Source organism: Schistocerca americana, chromosome 10, assembly GCF_021461395.2.
Source record: "Schistocerca americana isolate TAMUIC-IGC-003095 chromosome 10, iqSchAmer2.1, whole genome shotgun sequence".
In the NCBI taxonomy this organism is placed as follows: domain Eukaryota; kingdom Metazoa; phylum Arthropoda; class Insecta; order Orthoptera; family Acrididae; genus Schistocerca; species Schistocerca americana.
The window spans coordinates 199,412,552-199,427,758 of NC_060128.1; the positions used below are offsets into that span (position 1 = coordinate 199,412,552).

A 15,207-nucleotide genomic window follows, 5' to 3' on the forward strand; every position below is an offset into this window, starting at 1 on the left:
CTATTGCCTGAAACCATCGTGGCTTTACTAATTAAGTGACAATAATTTAAAAGTAGTAGGAATTTGAGTATGCTGATGGGACTTGATATTAATGAGATAGAAATTATGCCTTTTTTAAATTGACATTTGACAACCCAGTTCAGTGAGATAGTGATTTGAGTACAGAACAAAATGAAGCATATTCCATTTAGATGACCAGTTATGTCAATCTGAAAAGTGAATATAGACATGTATATGTACTGTTTTGTAGTGAATATGTAGTTTAAAAATGAAACATTGTCTTATAGGCTAGCTGTGTCAAGTATTAATATATTAAAGTAGTATTTCTATTTTGCTCTTCATATACATTGATGGAGGGCAACCACTTTCACGGAGGCTGGTTAAATTTAGAGGGCATAGGGCAAATTTTGGACCTTTGAAAGGTGTGGATCCATTTGCAGCTAAGTGTAACAGTGAAAAGTGTGTTTTTGATAAATAAGTATCAATTGGTGCTGGGAGATTGAAAACTCCTACCTTTTGTGTTTACATAAGGAGTTAATTAGCCCTGTAGTTGGCCAATCAGGCCACTGCACGCAGAAACTGAAGTAGCCCACCAGATACAATTGTGTCAGTTGTTCTCACAGCGTAGACAATAGTGCACAAGACTGGTCAGCCTTTGTCTCAGGTTTGATCCTTACTACCATTCCACATCCAGTTTTTGTTTTACTCTCTTCTTCGGTTTTACGAAACTGAATGAAGAACACGTTTGGCAACACCGTCTCTGGTGGGCAGTTGAATTAGAGTGTACGATGGCCTGGTGGCTAATTTCATTGCTAATTAACTCGGAAATGGTGTAGTGTATCAATTTTTTTTTCTCGAAAATTATTTCTCAGCACAACCTACTCTGCAACACCTTTAAAAACTTTTCAGACTGTTTAGGCAGCTATTTGACAATATCTGTCTACACACCCCAATGTGGGAGTGAAGTGAGAAAGCAGGTGCATTCTTTCCAGCTGCTATGGTTTTTTTTTTTTTTTATATAACTTCTTGTGATATCTTTGATACTGTCATTTATATAACATGCATACAGTGCCTAAAAATTATAAATTTTAACCCTGAACCAGTTCAACTTAACTTCATTATTTATTACATTCTTTTGGTTACTAGGAGTATAATGAGCTAGTTAGTTTGGCTGGAAACCATGCTAATAACAAAACACCAGTAATTTCAGATCTGGTTATCATTGTTCATATGTGAACAATCACAAGATTATTGACTTCCTGATAAAACAGGCAAGAGATTGTAAAAATAAATGAAGTAGTCAGACAATCACTGATGAAAGTATGATAACACCAACATTCATTTAATTTCAAAGTAATTAAAATCTTAATTTGAAACACTGTTATTGAAACTGAATAGCATATTTAGGCAAAATGGCTGATGTAATTCCACAGAAATTATTGCTATATCTGAAAGTTCATATTCAAATGAATCTCCACCCACTATTTAGTTACTCAGCAATGTAAATCTTTAATTGTGATTTGGGAAAAATCTGACAAACAACAATACACAAATTCAGTATTAATTGTTGTAAACTTTTATAAGAAGCTTGTCAGAAGCCATTTTAGTTCAAATCCAGTTCTGTCTGTGGTGAGTTCAAAAGTAGTAGCATCTATGTCTGCCTATAAGGAAAATGAATCACAGTCGGTTCGGAGGATACGATAAACCAAAACACGTACCGCATTTGAGTTGTGATTGATGTCCTGCTGCTAATTGTGTATTAATTCAGTGACCAATTTTGACATTTAATTTGACTGAGACTCCTAATTATTTTCATTACCTGTGTCCGGGTTCAATTATGACCGTCATCGTGTTTGACAACAGATTTATCTCGTGAAGTGTTGTGTTCTGAGCCCTTCTAATTGACATTATTAATGCTACTCAAGTTGAAGAACTGTGTTATTTTATCCAGACTGTGTCAATTGCCAATTTACCAGAATATAGAACTACAGAACTATAACCAAGTGTAGTAAATGGCTACCTGTTTATCTGTGCATAAATTAAGTAGGTGAACAGTAGTTCATTCAGCATCTGGGAGCAGTTCAAGTATTCAAACTGCAATTTTTGGCGTCAGCTACAGATTGGCAATATATTTTCCCACCACCAACCTTTCAGCCAGTTTTGGCTCAGGAGCTGCAACTGGGGCTAATAGGTAGGCCACTCACTAGATAAATGAATTTTCCTTGTATACATGTTATAAATTTAAGTTCGCCACTATCTTTTTCTGCCTATATATGAAGTCAAATCTCAGAAAGTACTGTAGCAATTTTGATAACAATTTCACTAATAGACACATCAATTCATGACGAAGGTTCACATATCTAATTTATACCCTCAATACTTTGTGTAAAATGGCCTAACTATGATAAATCATTCTCTGCCACACTTTTACATTTGCAAACACTCCACCACCAAGTGAGCGGCTGCAGAGGCCAGACTCGAGGCTCGCACTGTCAGCAGGTCACTGCCTGGCAGTCCTCTCACCATCGTAGCTGCTGCAGAATGCCGGCAGGTGGCATGTGCTGCTTCAGTTTTTTAACTTATGTGAAAGTGACAATATTCAGTTACCTGAGGTTGTTCTGTGATTTTTAATTGTAACTGTACACAGTGCCCTGTAAACAAAATGAGTGCTACACCACATAAGTCATTTGGCCCCAGGTGATGCTAGGGTGGTCACTATTCTAATTATCACTTAACATTCAGTTTTGCTTCTTTCATTGCTAAGATAAATCATATAAAAATGACTTAGGTGTTAAGTTGAATTTTTTTTACCTTAAGTTGTATGCAAAGAATTTTCATTACGAGCTGACAAATTCAAAAACGTGATCTCCATACCATTTGAGGTGCTGTGAACAGTAAGGCCCTAACGCACACCACCGCCGATCGTGAGACTGTAGCATTTACTCGCGCTCCCGACATCTGTCGAGCTTACGGTGAGTCTGGTTTATCAATGCTGCAGGCCCACTCTGTATATACGAACGTTCACAATGAGCTTCCTCACTCATTTCTCCGACATTATTTTAAACGTGGATTCGACAGTGCTGCGCATTAGGCTCTTACGGTTCTCACTACCTCGTCTGACATAAAATAAAATTATTATTACTATAATAATACTATTATTTGACGTGTAGAGCACATCGGGTGGGTTTTATTGAGCAACGGCAGACTGTTCGAGTTACGAGTAACTTCTGGCTGATAGTTGAAATTAGTATATGAGAAAATGGCTGACACTCGGACCACTAATTACTGTATAAATCGAATAGAATATGCTAAACTTTTATTTTAAACAAATAAGAGTTGTTTCTCTTTTCTTAAAAATCAACATACTACTATTCATTTGAAACTAATCCTTTTCCCAAATGTCAGCCTGTAGTTCAAGAATTCTGCTGTCTGGGCAGCAACATAACTGACACTGCCAGAAGTAGAGAGGATATTAGATGCAAAAAAATAAAAGTGAGAAAAACATTTTCCTTATCTAAGAAAGGTGTTAACATGTGTTAGAAATTAAAGTGTTAGGAAGTCTTTTTTGGAACTATTTACCTTACCAGATCTGAAATTTGACGAATAAAAATTTGTAGGGTGACATCGACGCTCAGATACAGTCAGGAGCTGTAAGGCACACGAGGTGCACATCTCAGAAATGGCTGTCAGAGAGCACAGACAAGCAGGGACAGCTGCGTATGATGTTACTACGACAGTAAAAAAAGTGAGAAAGCATAATTTCAGTTGTCAGATGCAGTTTGAACTGACAATGGAGGCTGTAAAGAGTTTGGAAATTTTATCTCAATCTTAGTGATATCCTAGAAGCCTGGAGAAAAACTGACTGCAGTTCAACAAGATGAGGAGGACAAGAGGATTAGAGACGGATCAATACATGATCTACAGCCCTCAAAAGAAATAATTTGTGGCATTCAACTAAAATAATTTTGGAAAAATAACAATTTTGACAGCAAGGCGAGACTCTGAAGACTGTTAATCCGTTGAGGTCTATCACTCAGCCTAGGAAAAAGAACCGTTTTTCACCACGAAATTGGACCACACATACGTGCCTCTAAATGTTTGGCAACCATTTTTTGGATTAAATTCAAATGTATTTTCTTCGTTGATTTAGATAGCATCTTCGTTGATTTAGACAGCATCTTCTCAGATTTACACAGCATCTTCTCACGACCAAACACATAAGGAAGAAAACAGTTATTTCTCTTTTAAATGATAAAAATCAAGTTTTCATTTAGTGTGATGCACATAACATTTAGTGCATATATTCAGCAATTACAACACATCAAAAATTTAAATCTAGATTTATACACAAATACTTTCAGCCACTAATTATTAAAAACAACGCACACTTTTCACTATGCTGTAAAAAGAAACAAACTTTTATATGCATCAGCAGAACTTTCAATAACATGCAGTCTCTCAATTCACTGATAATTAAATACAATTGTTTACAATAAAATAGAGACACTCATCACATATGCTGTTACTAAAACCTTCACTTGTGTCCCGTTGGTCATTTTCAGTTTCCTGTCTTCTTATTTAGGGCATCCGATGCCCTTTTGAAGCTGAGGAAGTAAAGGAGTGGAGGCATTGTCTGAGTTTGGAAGTCAGGGTCTGTGGAATATGAGAGCAGCTTCCAGCACAGTGCCAGTCCCACAGCTACCCAGTTTGAGTGGTGTCTGTGTGTGAACTGAAAATGGTGTCACACAAAACAATTTTGTGAATATTGTCTGGGGAATGGTTCCCAAAGGTACCCCTCCACTGTCAGGTCTGGCATCTGGGCACTAATTCTGTCCAGTGCTATCTGGTCTCCTTCGCAGCAGTCGACCTCCAACACTCTGTTTGTTTAAGAGGACAAGTAGAAAGATAATTATCAAGAGCTGTCATAACACATTTTACTTATGCATAATATAAATAGGTACACTAAAAAAAAAACAACACCAACAGTAAGGTAGCCACCATTAGGCTATAAATAAATTACTGGAATAGTTAAGGCACATTTATTAGAACTATGTTAAAATCTCACCTTGCTTCTTTACACGACCACTATTCAGATTTAAATGTTTATCATATTTCTTAATGAGCTGTCAGATTACCTCAGCATGAGATTCTGGTATCCGAGATCGCTACTGGCCCACTGTTCTTCACTGAAGCTGAGCCTCCGTAATGAGGTCGAAATCAGACGGAGTCACATCTGAGCTGTAGGGCCAGTATTCAAATGCGTCCCGTATGAACTGACACTACAATTATCTTGTCTGTCACACAGAGTCATCTGCAAATGTGGCACCTGTAGTCGAGGGACTGCATCACATATTTTGAAAGATTGTTCTTAGTTATCTTCAAGTTTCACGGGAGGCTCAAGAATTAACTGTCCTTCCGCGTTTCGTAAAATCTGCAAACGAGATTCCTTTAACAGTCCCAAAAGACAGTATCCGTAACATCTCCAACTGACAGTGCTCAACTCACTTTTCCCAGTTTGTTACGATAGGAAGCATGACAACACACTACTGTATGACATTTTGTCCCCACGTCAGTGTCGAAAACTCGTGTCTCACTGGTGGTCACAATTTCGATCGGTAGGACTTCTTCTTCCACATTGTAACGATAAAAAGAGACCGGAGAATTGGTCATCTGTCGAGTTCATTGGTTCTCGAAACATTTTTGGAATTTGAGAGCACTGAACTTCTGTCAGCATATCTGGGTTTCCCGTAAAACATCACAATAAATCTGTGGAAAGTTGTCTGACAGTCGACATGTCAAAAACACCGGACTGAAGGAATTTTTTTGGTCAGTTCTCTGCACAGATCTTTGGTGATCGCAGACAGATCCTGACAGCATTCATCCTTACACTTACAATACCTTCACGCTTCACATTTCGTCAGTATACAGCACAAATTTCGTGATGAAAGTCAACATCTTTTTCCCACTAATAATCCTATTACTGAGTGTATTTCACATTTCGAGAGATATTCATCTCCGACACGTACCAAATGCCCAATGTAGAAGAATCGAACAATAGAAACTCCAGGTTGGAGTATCAACAATGTAGGAAAAAATAGATATCTACTTACTGGAGAGATGATGCAGTACGTTGCAGATGGGCACGGTTAAAAGAAACTCACACGTAAGCTTTTGGCCACAACCTTCATCAGAAAAAGATAAACACACACCAGTCATTCACACGTACAAGCACACCTCAAGTACACATTACCGCCAACTTTGACAGCTCGGACCAGAATACTTCCCTTATGTGTGTCTTAATTGTGCCTGTCTGCAACTTAAAGTGTCCACGTAGTAGAATCGTACACAGTGACGTACTCTGAGAGTCGGCATCTCCCCCGCTATTTCACGTGTTACGTGAAAATGGAGGTTACTCTCCAGATAGCCCTCGAACGAGCCACATCGATAGTTTAATCTGTTCGCATCTCTCTTAGGAAGACAACTACACTACTGTGAATGAAATGTTACCTCAGGTTCACCAGTCTGCCGGGAAACTTGTCAAACGGTATGGCCCAGCAGTCACTTTCGAATAGGTAAAGCCAGCGGAGCCCCGATATTTCGAGGATGCAGTCCACACTGGGTTTTAATTTATCAAATTTAAGGTCCCTGAACTCCAAAGTGTTCAGTGCTGGCAGTTTAGCTATGTGCGACATTGCGTATTCACCGAGACATTTACAAGAATTGATTTTCAGTCTGAAACAAAGCAAAATATCTACCTTTAAATTTGATAATAGTAAATATTTGGGAAGAAGTTTTAGTAAGGTTTATTATTACTTTTAATATAATGAATGTAACAGTACACTGTGTAGTTCAAGTCATGCATAAATCAAACAGCTCAGTGTTAAAGTGGCATTATTTTACTTATTTATAATCAATCTTAACATATTTAAATGCACTCGATTTTATCATTTTGTATACACACACACACACACATTTTTTACTTCACATATATTTATAATGAAGTTCTTCTTCATACTCCATTTAAGACAACTATTTAAGATTTAATCCTTGCTGCAGTTTTGTCAAGCTCTGATCCACAACTACGAGGGAGAGTTGGAAAATAAGTTTCCCCTGTTGACTGTGGGCAGAGTTGTGTGATATGGGCAAAAGATGACACGTGAATGCTCACGTGCAAGACACCGATACACCATTGGGTAGTCGTCGACCGCGATCGAGTAGATGGCACTGTCGCAGTGCCTGCGCAAAGTGGAGACCAGCCGCTCGGTCTTTTCCTGGAGCTATGGAGATTAGGTGCGTTTTGGAGTCGTGGTCAAAGGCAGAAGTGAGAGCTGGTATCTACTATGAATGGGCACATGGAGTATCAGGCACAGAAATTCATAACCGCCTTGTCGAGGTGTACGGGACAGGTGTGATGTCGAGGCAAATGGTGCAGAGATGGTGCCAGCAATTCACTGATGGATGTCAGCAAGTGCAGGACATACTGAGACCTGGACGGACGTGCACGGCCACTACAGATGCAAATGTCAGGAAGGTGGATGACTTGATTAAAGCAAAATGGTGTATCCCTATCGATGGAGTAGTGGCAGAACTTGGAATTGGACATGAGTCAATCCACAAGATCCTCCACGACATTCTTCGATACAGGAAGGTTTCAGCACGATGGTTGTCCCGCTAACTGACCCCGACACATGTGGAACAACGCATGGCGTTCAGCCTGGAACAGCTCGTGCATTACCATTAATCTGGCAATTACCTTCTGTTTTGGATTGTGATGGAGGATGAAATGTGGGTCCACCATTGCATGCCCGAATCGAAGGCCACATCCGTGGAGTGGAAACATCCATCGTCACCTGTCCAAAAGTAGTTCAAATCTGGATCTCGCGCGAAGTGACTTCCATCTGTTTCCTGCTTTGAAGAAGACTCTCAGTGGAAGGCGCTTTGGCAGCAATGCTGACGTCAAACAAGCTGTTCAATGCTTCTTTCGTATGCAACACCCTGATTTTTTCCTGGAAGGCTTTTTGAAGCTTATAAAGCGGTATGACAAATGTCTCAATGTACTTGGAAATTATGTAGAAAAATAAAAATATATCTTATCTTTAATGTCTCATTCTGTTTTGTTTCCTTTCACACACAACTCTGACCACAGTTGACAGGGGAAACTTCTTTTCCAACTCCCCTACGTAAAACAGACAGGCTACAAAGTGATCTCTGAAATGTTTTCTGCTCCTTTTGCCACTGTTTCTGCTTGTGGGCACGCATGTCACGGATATGTCTAAGTGTCTTCAAAGTTGTAACCACTAATGGTCCCCACATAACTGTGAACTACACAACTTTGTGTAGCTAAAATGTAAACAAACTATAAGATTACAAGAGGCTCAGCCATACAATTTTATACTATGTCAACAAGCATTCCGAGAACTGGCAAGTTTGATAGATTCAGTCAGATTCAGGAGTTTGTGTGCCTCGTGGTGAAGGTGTGGCTGGAAACGAGGCAGTGAGCAAACAGTTGCCGACTGGAACTACATGTACCGGCTCAATAGGAAGTGCCGCACAAGCACAGAATGTGAGCCTCGCGAACTGACGACTGAAATATAACGATGAAAATCGTATTCGTATAAACAGTTAAGAATACTTGAAACAGTATTTTAAGAAATGCAAAGACACTTTTGAAGTCAGCAGATGCTCCAAATTCCAACTAAATCATACAATTTACATTTTAGGAAATTATTATTGTTTCTACATCTACATCTGTATTCCGCAAACCACTGTGACGTGCACCACAGATGGCACCAGTTATTGGGGTTTCTTCCCATGTGTGTGGAAAGAATGGCTGTCGGAATGCCTCTGTGTGTGTGCAGTAATTATTCTAACCTTATCCTCACAAACCCTATGTGAGCGATATGTAAGGGGTTATAGTATATTCCTAGAGGAATCGTTTAAAGACGGTTCTCGAAACTTTCTTAATAGCCTTTCTCGGGATAGTTTACGTCTGTCTCCAAGAGTCCTGCAGTAACTCTGTGACACTCTCCCACGGATCAAACAAACCTGTGACCATCTGTGCTGCTCTTCTCTCTACATGTTCAATATACAGTGTCGGTCCTATTTGGTACAGTTTCCAGACACTCGAGCAATATTCCAGAACCAGTTGAAAGGGTGAATTGTAAGCAATTCCCATTGTAGACTGACTGCACTTCCCCAGTATCTATCAATGAACAGAAGCCTACTACTAGCTTTATCCACACCTGGGCCTACACGATCATTCCGTTTCGTATCCCTAAAAAGTGCTACACTCAGCTGTTTGTATGAGTTGGTTAATACTGGCTGTTTCATAGGATTCTATGTTTTTTTGTTGTATGAAGTGCACAATTTTCATTTTTGAACATTTAAAGCAAGTTGCCAATCTTTGCACCAGTGGAATCTTATCAAGCTCTGAGTGAATAATTGTGCAACTTCCTTCAGACAGTACTTCATTAGAGATAACTGCACCATCTACAAAAAGTCTGTTTGCAAGGCCACTGATATACAACATGAACAGCAATGGTCCCAGCACACTTTCCTGGAGCACCCCCAAAGATACTTCTACATCTGTTGACGGTTCTCCATCCGAGATAACACCCTGCGTCCTCTCTAGCAAAATGTCTTCAGTCCAATCACAAATATCGTGTGGTACCCAGTACGATCCTGCTCCTGATAGTGGACCCTGTGGCATGCCGTATTCCGACTTGTGTTCACACGATAGTGCTCCTCGGACTGATACAATCAGTCTTCTGGTTTCCAGATAAGATTTGAGGGTTGCAGAACAGTGCCTCCGACTCTATACTGACTAAGGATTTTTAGAAGGACCATATGAGGAAAGTAGTTATATGCCTAATTAGACTCAAAGTATCATTGCTGAAGATTCTTCGAACCTGTCATTGCTTCTCTTTTTGGCTAATTCTACATCCTTCTTATGTGTGTGAGATGAGGGAAATTAGACGTATAAATGAAAACTCTTTAGAGACGTTAGAGTCCACACTACTGTCTGACACGTGGAACAACAGACATTGTGTAGAAAATGTTGCATACAGATGGAATAACTTTTATAGCACTTTCTTTGCCCATTTCGATGTAAAATGTACAATTACTTTTAAAAAGAAATTTGCTGAAACCCGTGTAAGACTGCCTTCAGAACTGAGACAACTGAAGGAGCAAATGTTTAATACTGATAACTAACAAACGTGTCAGAAAGCGTACGAATTAGCACTGAATTTATACACAAAAGAAATTATGCAACAAAAAGTAGAAAACTTAAATAACATAAGCGAATCAGTACAGAACTGTGTAAATGAGAGACTCGGCAAAAAACTGAAGCCTAGTGCCGGCAACATCCAACTGGTGAGTGACTGTGTGAGTGCTTTAAACCCTTATATGGCCAGTAATGCTTTTAATACCCACTGTACTAATTCAGGGAGCATTAATATGAACTCTGGTGCTGATAACTACAGAACTACTTGCCTGGTACAAAAACCAAAGCATATATGTGAAACAGATACAACTGAAAGAGAGAGAATAATAAATAAGATGCAAAACAAAGTATCTAATGGATGGGATGATATTTCCTCCAATATCTCAAAAAGACACAATCATTCTCCTGTTCTGGGGCACATCTTCAATGAAAGTTCAAATAAACGTGTGTTTCCATCTGAATAAGTAAAAGTGCAGTCTCCTTAAAGCAGCACATTCTGTACGACAGCTTACTTTTCCAGCTTTTCGAGTCGGCAGAGCGGCTCAAAAAGAGCGTCCGTATGCCCCTCGCAGGACACCAGCTCGAGTTCTCGCAGGTCCGGGCAGAGCGGCACCAAGGCGCGTGTCGTCTCATCCGCAATGAGGCAGGAGAGTGAAAGCTGCTGTAGTTTCGGCAATCCTCCATTCCTAAAAGGACGGTGAACTACACTAATTGCAAACAATGTAATATACATAAAAAAACTAAAGAAGTTCTGTGAGGTCATTCTCAGACAATACTCTCATCTACTCATTCTATGAAAAGGGGAGCCCAGACTAAGATTTCCAGGAAAATTCATACTAAAAGTCACCAATGAAACATTCGTTCATTCTTGCATAGTGCTACCAGCCTGAGGCCTTTACCAGGTATTATTAAGACAGGAAATAGGAGATCCAACAGAGTGGAGCCTGTTCTGTCCCAGATTGGTGCAACAGTGTTACAGAGATGGCTAGTAAAGTCCACTGGCAGACACTATAAGAGAGACATTCTGCACCACAGTTATGCTTACTGTTAGTCTTGTGAGAGAAATAGTTCCATGAAGATCACGCAACATTTTGCTTCCTTCCCACAGACATCTTGTAAAATAACTGTGACAGAAAAATAAGAGAATTTAGAGTTCACACAGATGCTTGCACGTACCGTGCAGCATTCGTGAATGTTATGGAGTAAATGTGAAATGGTATTGGTACCTCAGGCACCCTCCACCATACACTGTAATGTGACTTGCAGAGAACAGTCATAGTTGTACAAGTATATGTTGAGAGGTCTGTAATGTTCACTTTTCTGTATGTCACAGTAAAGTGTACCTTTTGCTTATGGTGATATGATATACCCCCCCCCCCCCCCCCCCACCCCTCCCCCCGGGTGTAATGATGCTTATCTGTCAGTGAAACTTGTTAGGTAAAAATTGAAATTTTAGGATATCAAATAACATATATGTGGCTCTTACACTCTGTCAGATGAAATTCATTCATTGCGTTTTGCAGATCTATACAAGGAGGAGAGCCCCCTATAAAAGACAATTCTAAAGTATGAGGTATCTGAAAATGAAGAATTCAAGATTTAACTGAAGTTCAAAGTTTATAAGCAGTAGAATTGATTAAGATGTGGCGCTATAGAAAGATGATGAAAATTCAGTGGACTGACAGGACACGAAATTATGAGGTTCTAAGCAGAATTTGCGAGGAATGGAATGTGTCGAAAACACTGACAAAGAAGTGACAAAATGATACAACGTGTGATAAGACATCGTGCAATGACTTCCACAGTAGCAGAAGTAGCTGCAAAGGGTAAAAGCTACAGGAAAGACAGATACTACAATACATCTAATTATTTTGAGGACTTTGGGTGCAAGTACTGCTATGAGGTCAGTAGAGGAGTAGTAGTTATCGTTGGCCACATCAAACCAGTCACAACAATGATAGGAGGGGGGATTTTACTGAAAATAAAACCTATTTGCAAAAACAAACATCAGAAAGTCCAGGATGGAATATCAACAATATTATGAAAGGATATATTGCTACTTACTGCATACAGGGGGTGATAGTTCCAGACATGCACAAAGAAAAGATGGCTGAACATTTAAGATTACAGACAAAAATTCCATTTTCTGGAGCAGAAAACACACACACACACACACACACACACACACACACACTTCTTCCAAACGTGTGTGTGTGTGTCTGTGTGTGTGTATGTGTGTGTGTGTGTGTGCGTGTGTGTACGTGTGGGCGCGCGCGCACACGCACTCTATTTTGGAAGAAGGGCTTTTTGTCCAAAAGCTTAAATCTTCAGCAATCTTTCTATTGGGCCTGTTTGCAACTCAATGCCTCCTCTATGTGGCGAGCAGCAATCTATACATTTCATAATATTGTTACAACTTGTAAAAAAACTGTTGAAATCAAATGTTCACACACACACACACACACACACACACACACAATACTCGTAAAGCTCTATACATGTATAAAATGTATATTGGCATTGCTGATGTATGTAAGAATGTATCATTCATTAATTGTATTACATCTTATGGCTGCTACATTCAAATGGTCAAAAAACTACAATAAAACAGGTCACATTGTCACAGCAGGGTACAGGTGATATTCCTGGTGCACATGAGGAAGTAACTCCTCTCTGCCAAACACAACTTAGCTGGAGAGCATGTACCGGCACCTCTCATTCTCAACAGTTGGGTTTTAATTTTATGATCTCATCCTTCAACTTGTAAAATTGACAAGATAGAGCATATGGTACAAATGCAACTACTCCAGGCCCCAGATGCACGTCTGGCTGTTTCCAATTGTCAGAGTCTACACGTTGGGAACATAGTGCAGAGAAAAACTGGAACTTCTGAAAATCTTTTCACCCCAAAAGAATTTTTTGTGCATTATTAACATCAACAACCTGCTGGAAACTGGCAAATTTAAACAGCTGACTAACACTCTACACTAATTTGCTATTTAGATCCTTGCAATCCAGCAAACATTTCCAAGGAGAAAACCATTTCAGCTCAAAAAACTTCAGGGTATTAATAAGTAAATCAGCCATAAAAATTAAAGGCTGTTTATCAATACTTGGGACTGTCTTTGCAGTATGGAAATCTGTGTAAATGCAGACCAGATGTGGTTTAAACTCAAAGAAATAGTATCTACAGCAGTTGAGAAATATATACCAAATAAATTAATAAGAAATCGTTCTGACCCCACTTGTTGCATGAAACAGGTCAGAGCACTGATGCAGAAACAACAAAAAGAAGTGTACAAAATTTAAGAGTATGCAAAATCTCCGATATTGGTGAAGTTTTACAGAAGCTCACAATTTAGAGTGATCTTCAATACGAGATCCTTTTCATAGTTTCCAACAAGAAAAGCCTATCTCAGAACCTGCCAGACGACCCAAAAAGATTCTGATTGCATGTAAAGCACAACACAGGCAAGACACAGTCAATATCTTCACTGTGTGACAGCAATGGTAAAATTACTGTTGACACTGCCACTAAAGCAGAGTTACTAAATTAGGTTTTCTGGAATTCCTTCAGCAAAGAAGATTAAGTAAATAATTCAGAATTTGAATCAAGAAAAACTTCCAACATGAGTAACCAAAAAGTAGATATCCTTGGCCTTGGTGTGGTGAAGCAATTTAAATCGTTTATTAACGCCTTTTGTTCAGATTTTCTACCAGTTAGGTTCCTTTCAGAGTAATACGATCTGTTAAATCCATACTTAGCTATCACATACCACTGCTTGCTCATCGAAAGATCCGTCCCTAAAGATTGGGAAGTTGCACAGATCACACCAATACTCAAGAAAGGAAATAGGAGTAGTCCGATGAATTACAGACTCGTATCACTGACATCAATTTTCAGTAGGATTTTGGGACATATACTGTGTTTGAACATTATGAATTACCTTGACCAAAACAATCTGTTGACATACAGTCAACACAGATTCAGAAAACATCATTTATTCCCATTGAGAGGGGATGTTAAATTGGCTCTATATTTCTAAAGCTCCAATGGGATTTTGATACTGTTCCTCACAAGCAGATTCTAATCGAATTGCATGGCTACTGATAATCGTTTCATTTGTGTGAATGGGTTCATCATCTACTGTCAGAAAGGACACAGTTCATACTAACTGAATCAGTTATTTTGAAAAGGGCACAAGTCACATTTTTTGGCATATTGAGTTATGCTTGGATGCGGTATCTGTAGAGAAAGATTCATCTTTTGTATGGAAACGGCATCAGTCCGATGCATAACATAGGCAGTGGAAGGTAATGAATTCGTTGAATGTTTTGAGAAGGGCATTAGTCCTGGACTCGTGCCCCTTTCAAAACAACTACACTGTTGCATTGGTGGCCATTTTAGCAAACTCTTCAATCAGCTGGTTGAGCGTAGTTTTTTTAGCTGATTTAGTGCAAACATGGACAGTGATACTAATAAATCACCTGGAAAATGCAAACATGGCCAATGAAACCCAGAAGAAGAAGTAAAGGGAAATGAACATGTCAGCTATTCTGGGGAAGTCATTGCAGCCAGATCTACAGAACCTGACTGCAGGTAAGTTTCTAACCTAACTTTTTATTTATTTATTTATTTATTTATTCATCCGTAGACAACTTTTGTTGTTGTAGGTTACATATTATTAAAAATATAATGTAATACAAAAAAGCTTTCTACATAATGGACAGCAGAACAATAATAATCACATTTGAATGGGGCAAACATTCACTTCATCTTCACTAATTTATTTACAAAATAAATATATCAAAATATTAATGTAGGCTTATTCTGTTTACTGGGATCAATCAATGAATTTTTTTGTAATTATTAATCTTCAACCACATAGCATAAATACAGTCTCACCTGCATTTAAGCTCAAATAAATTAAAAATCTACAATACTAAATTTATATTTCCACGGATTTATGCAGATAACATAA

The 15,207-nt window shown here is 38.9% G+C and overlaps 1 protein-coding gene across 2 annotated transcripts in view; it reads right to left on the bottom strand.

Moving 5' to 3' along the window:
• Positions 1 to 4,311: 4,311 nt before the first annotated feature.
• The window catches only part of LOC124552518, a 139,558-nt gene continuing 128,662 nt past the window's right edge, over positions 4,312 to 15,207 (bottom strand). For both annotated transcript variants that reach the window (XM_047126812.1, XM_047126813.1), the window contains exons 7-9: positions 10,738 to 10,911; positions 6,508 to 6,732; positions 4,312 to 4,877 (exon numbers count right to left, since the gene is read on the bottom strand). In XM_047126812.1, the coding sequence (XP_046982768.1) occupies positions 4,742 to 4,877; positions 6,508 to 6,732; positions 10,738 to 10,911 (535 nt within the window). In that variant the 3' untranslated portion in view covers positions 4,312 to 4,741. The remainder of the gene's footprint in view (positions 4,878 to 6,507; positions 6,733 to 10,737; positions 10,912 to 15,207) is intronic.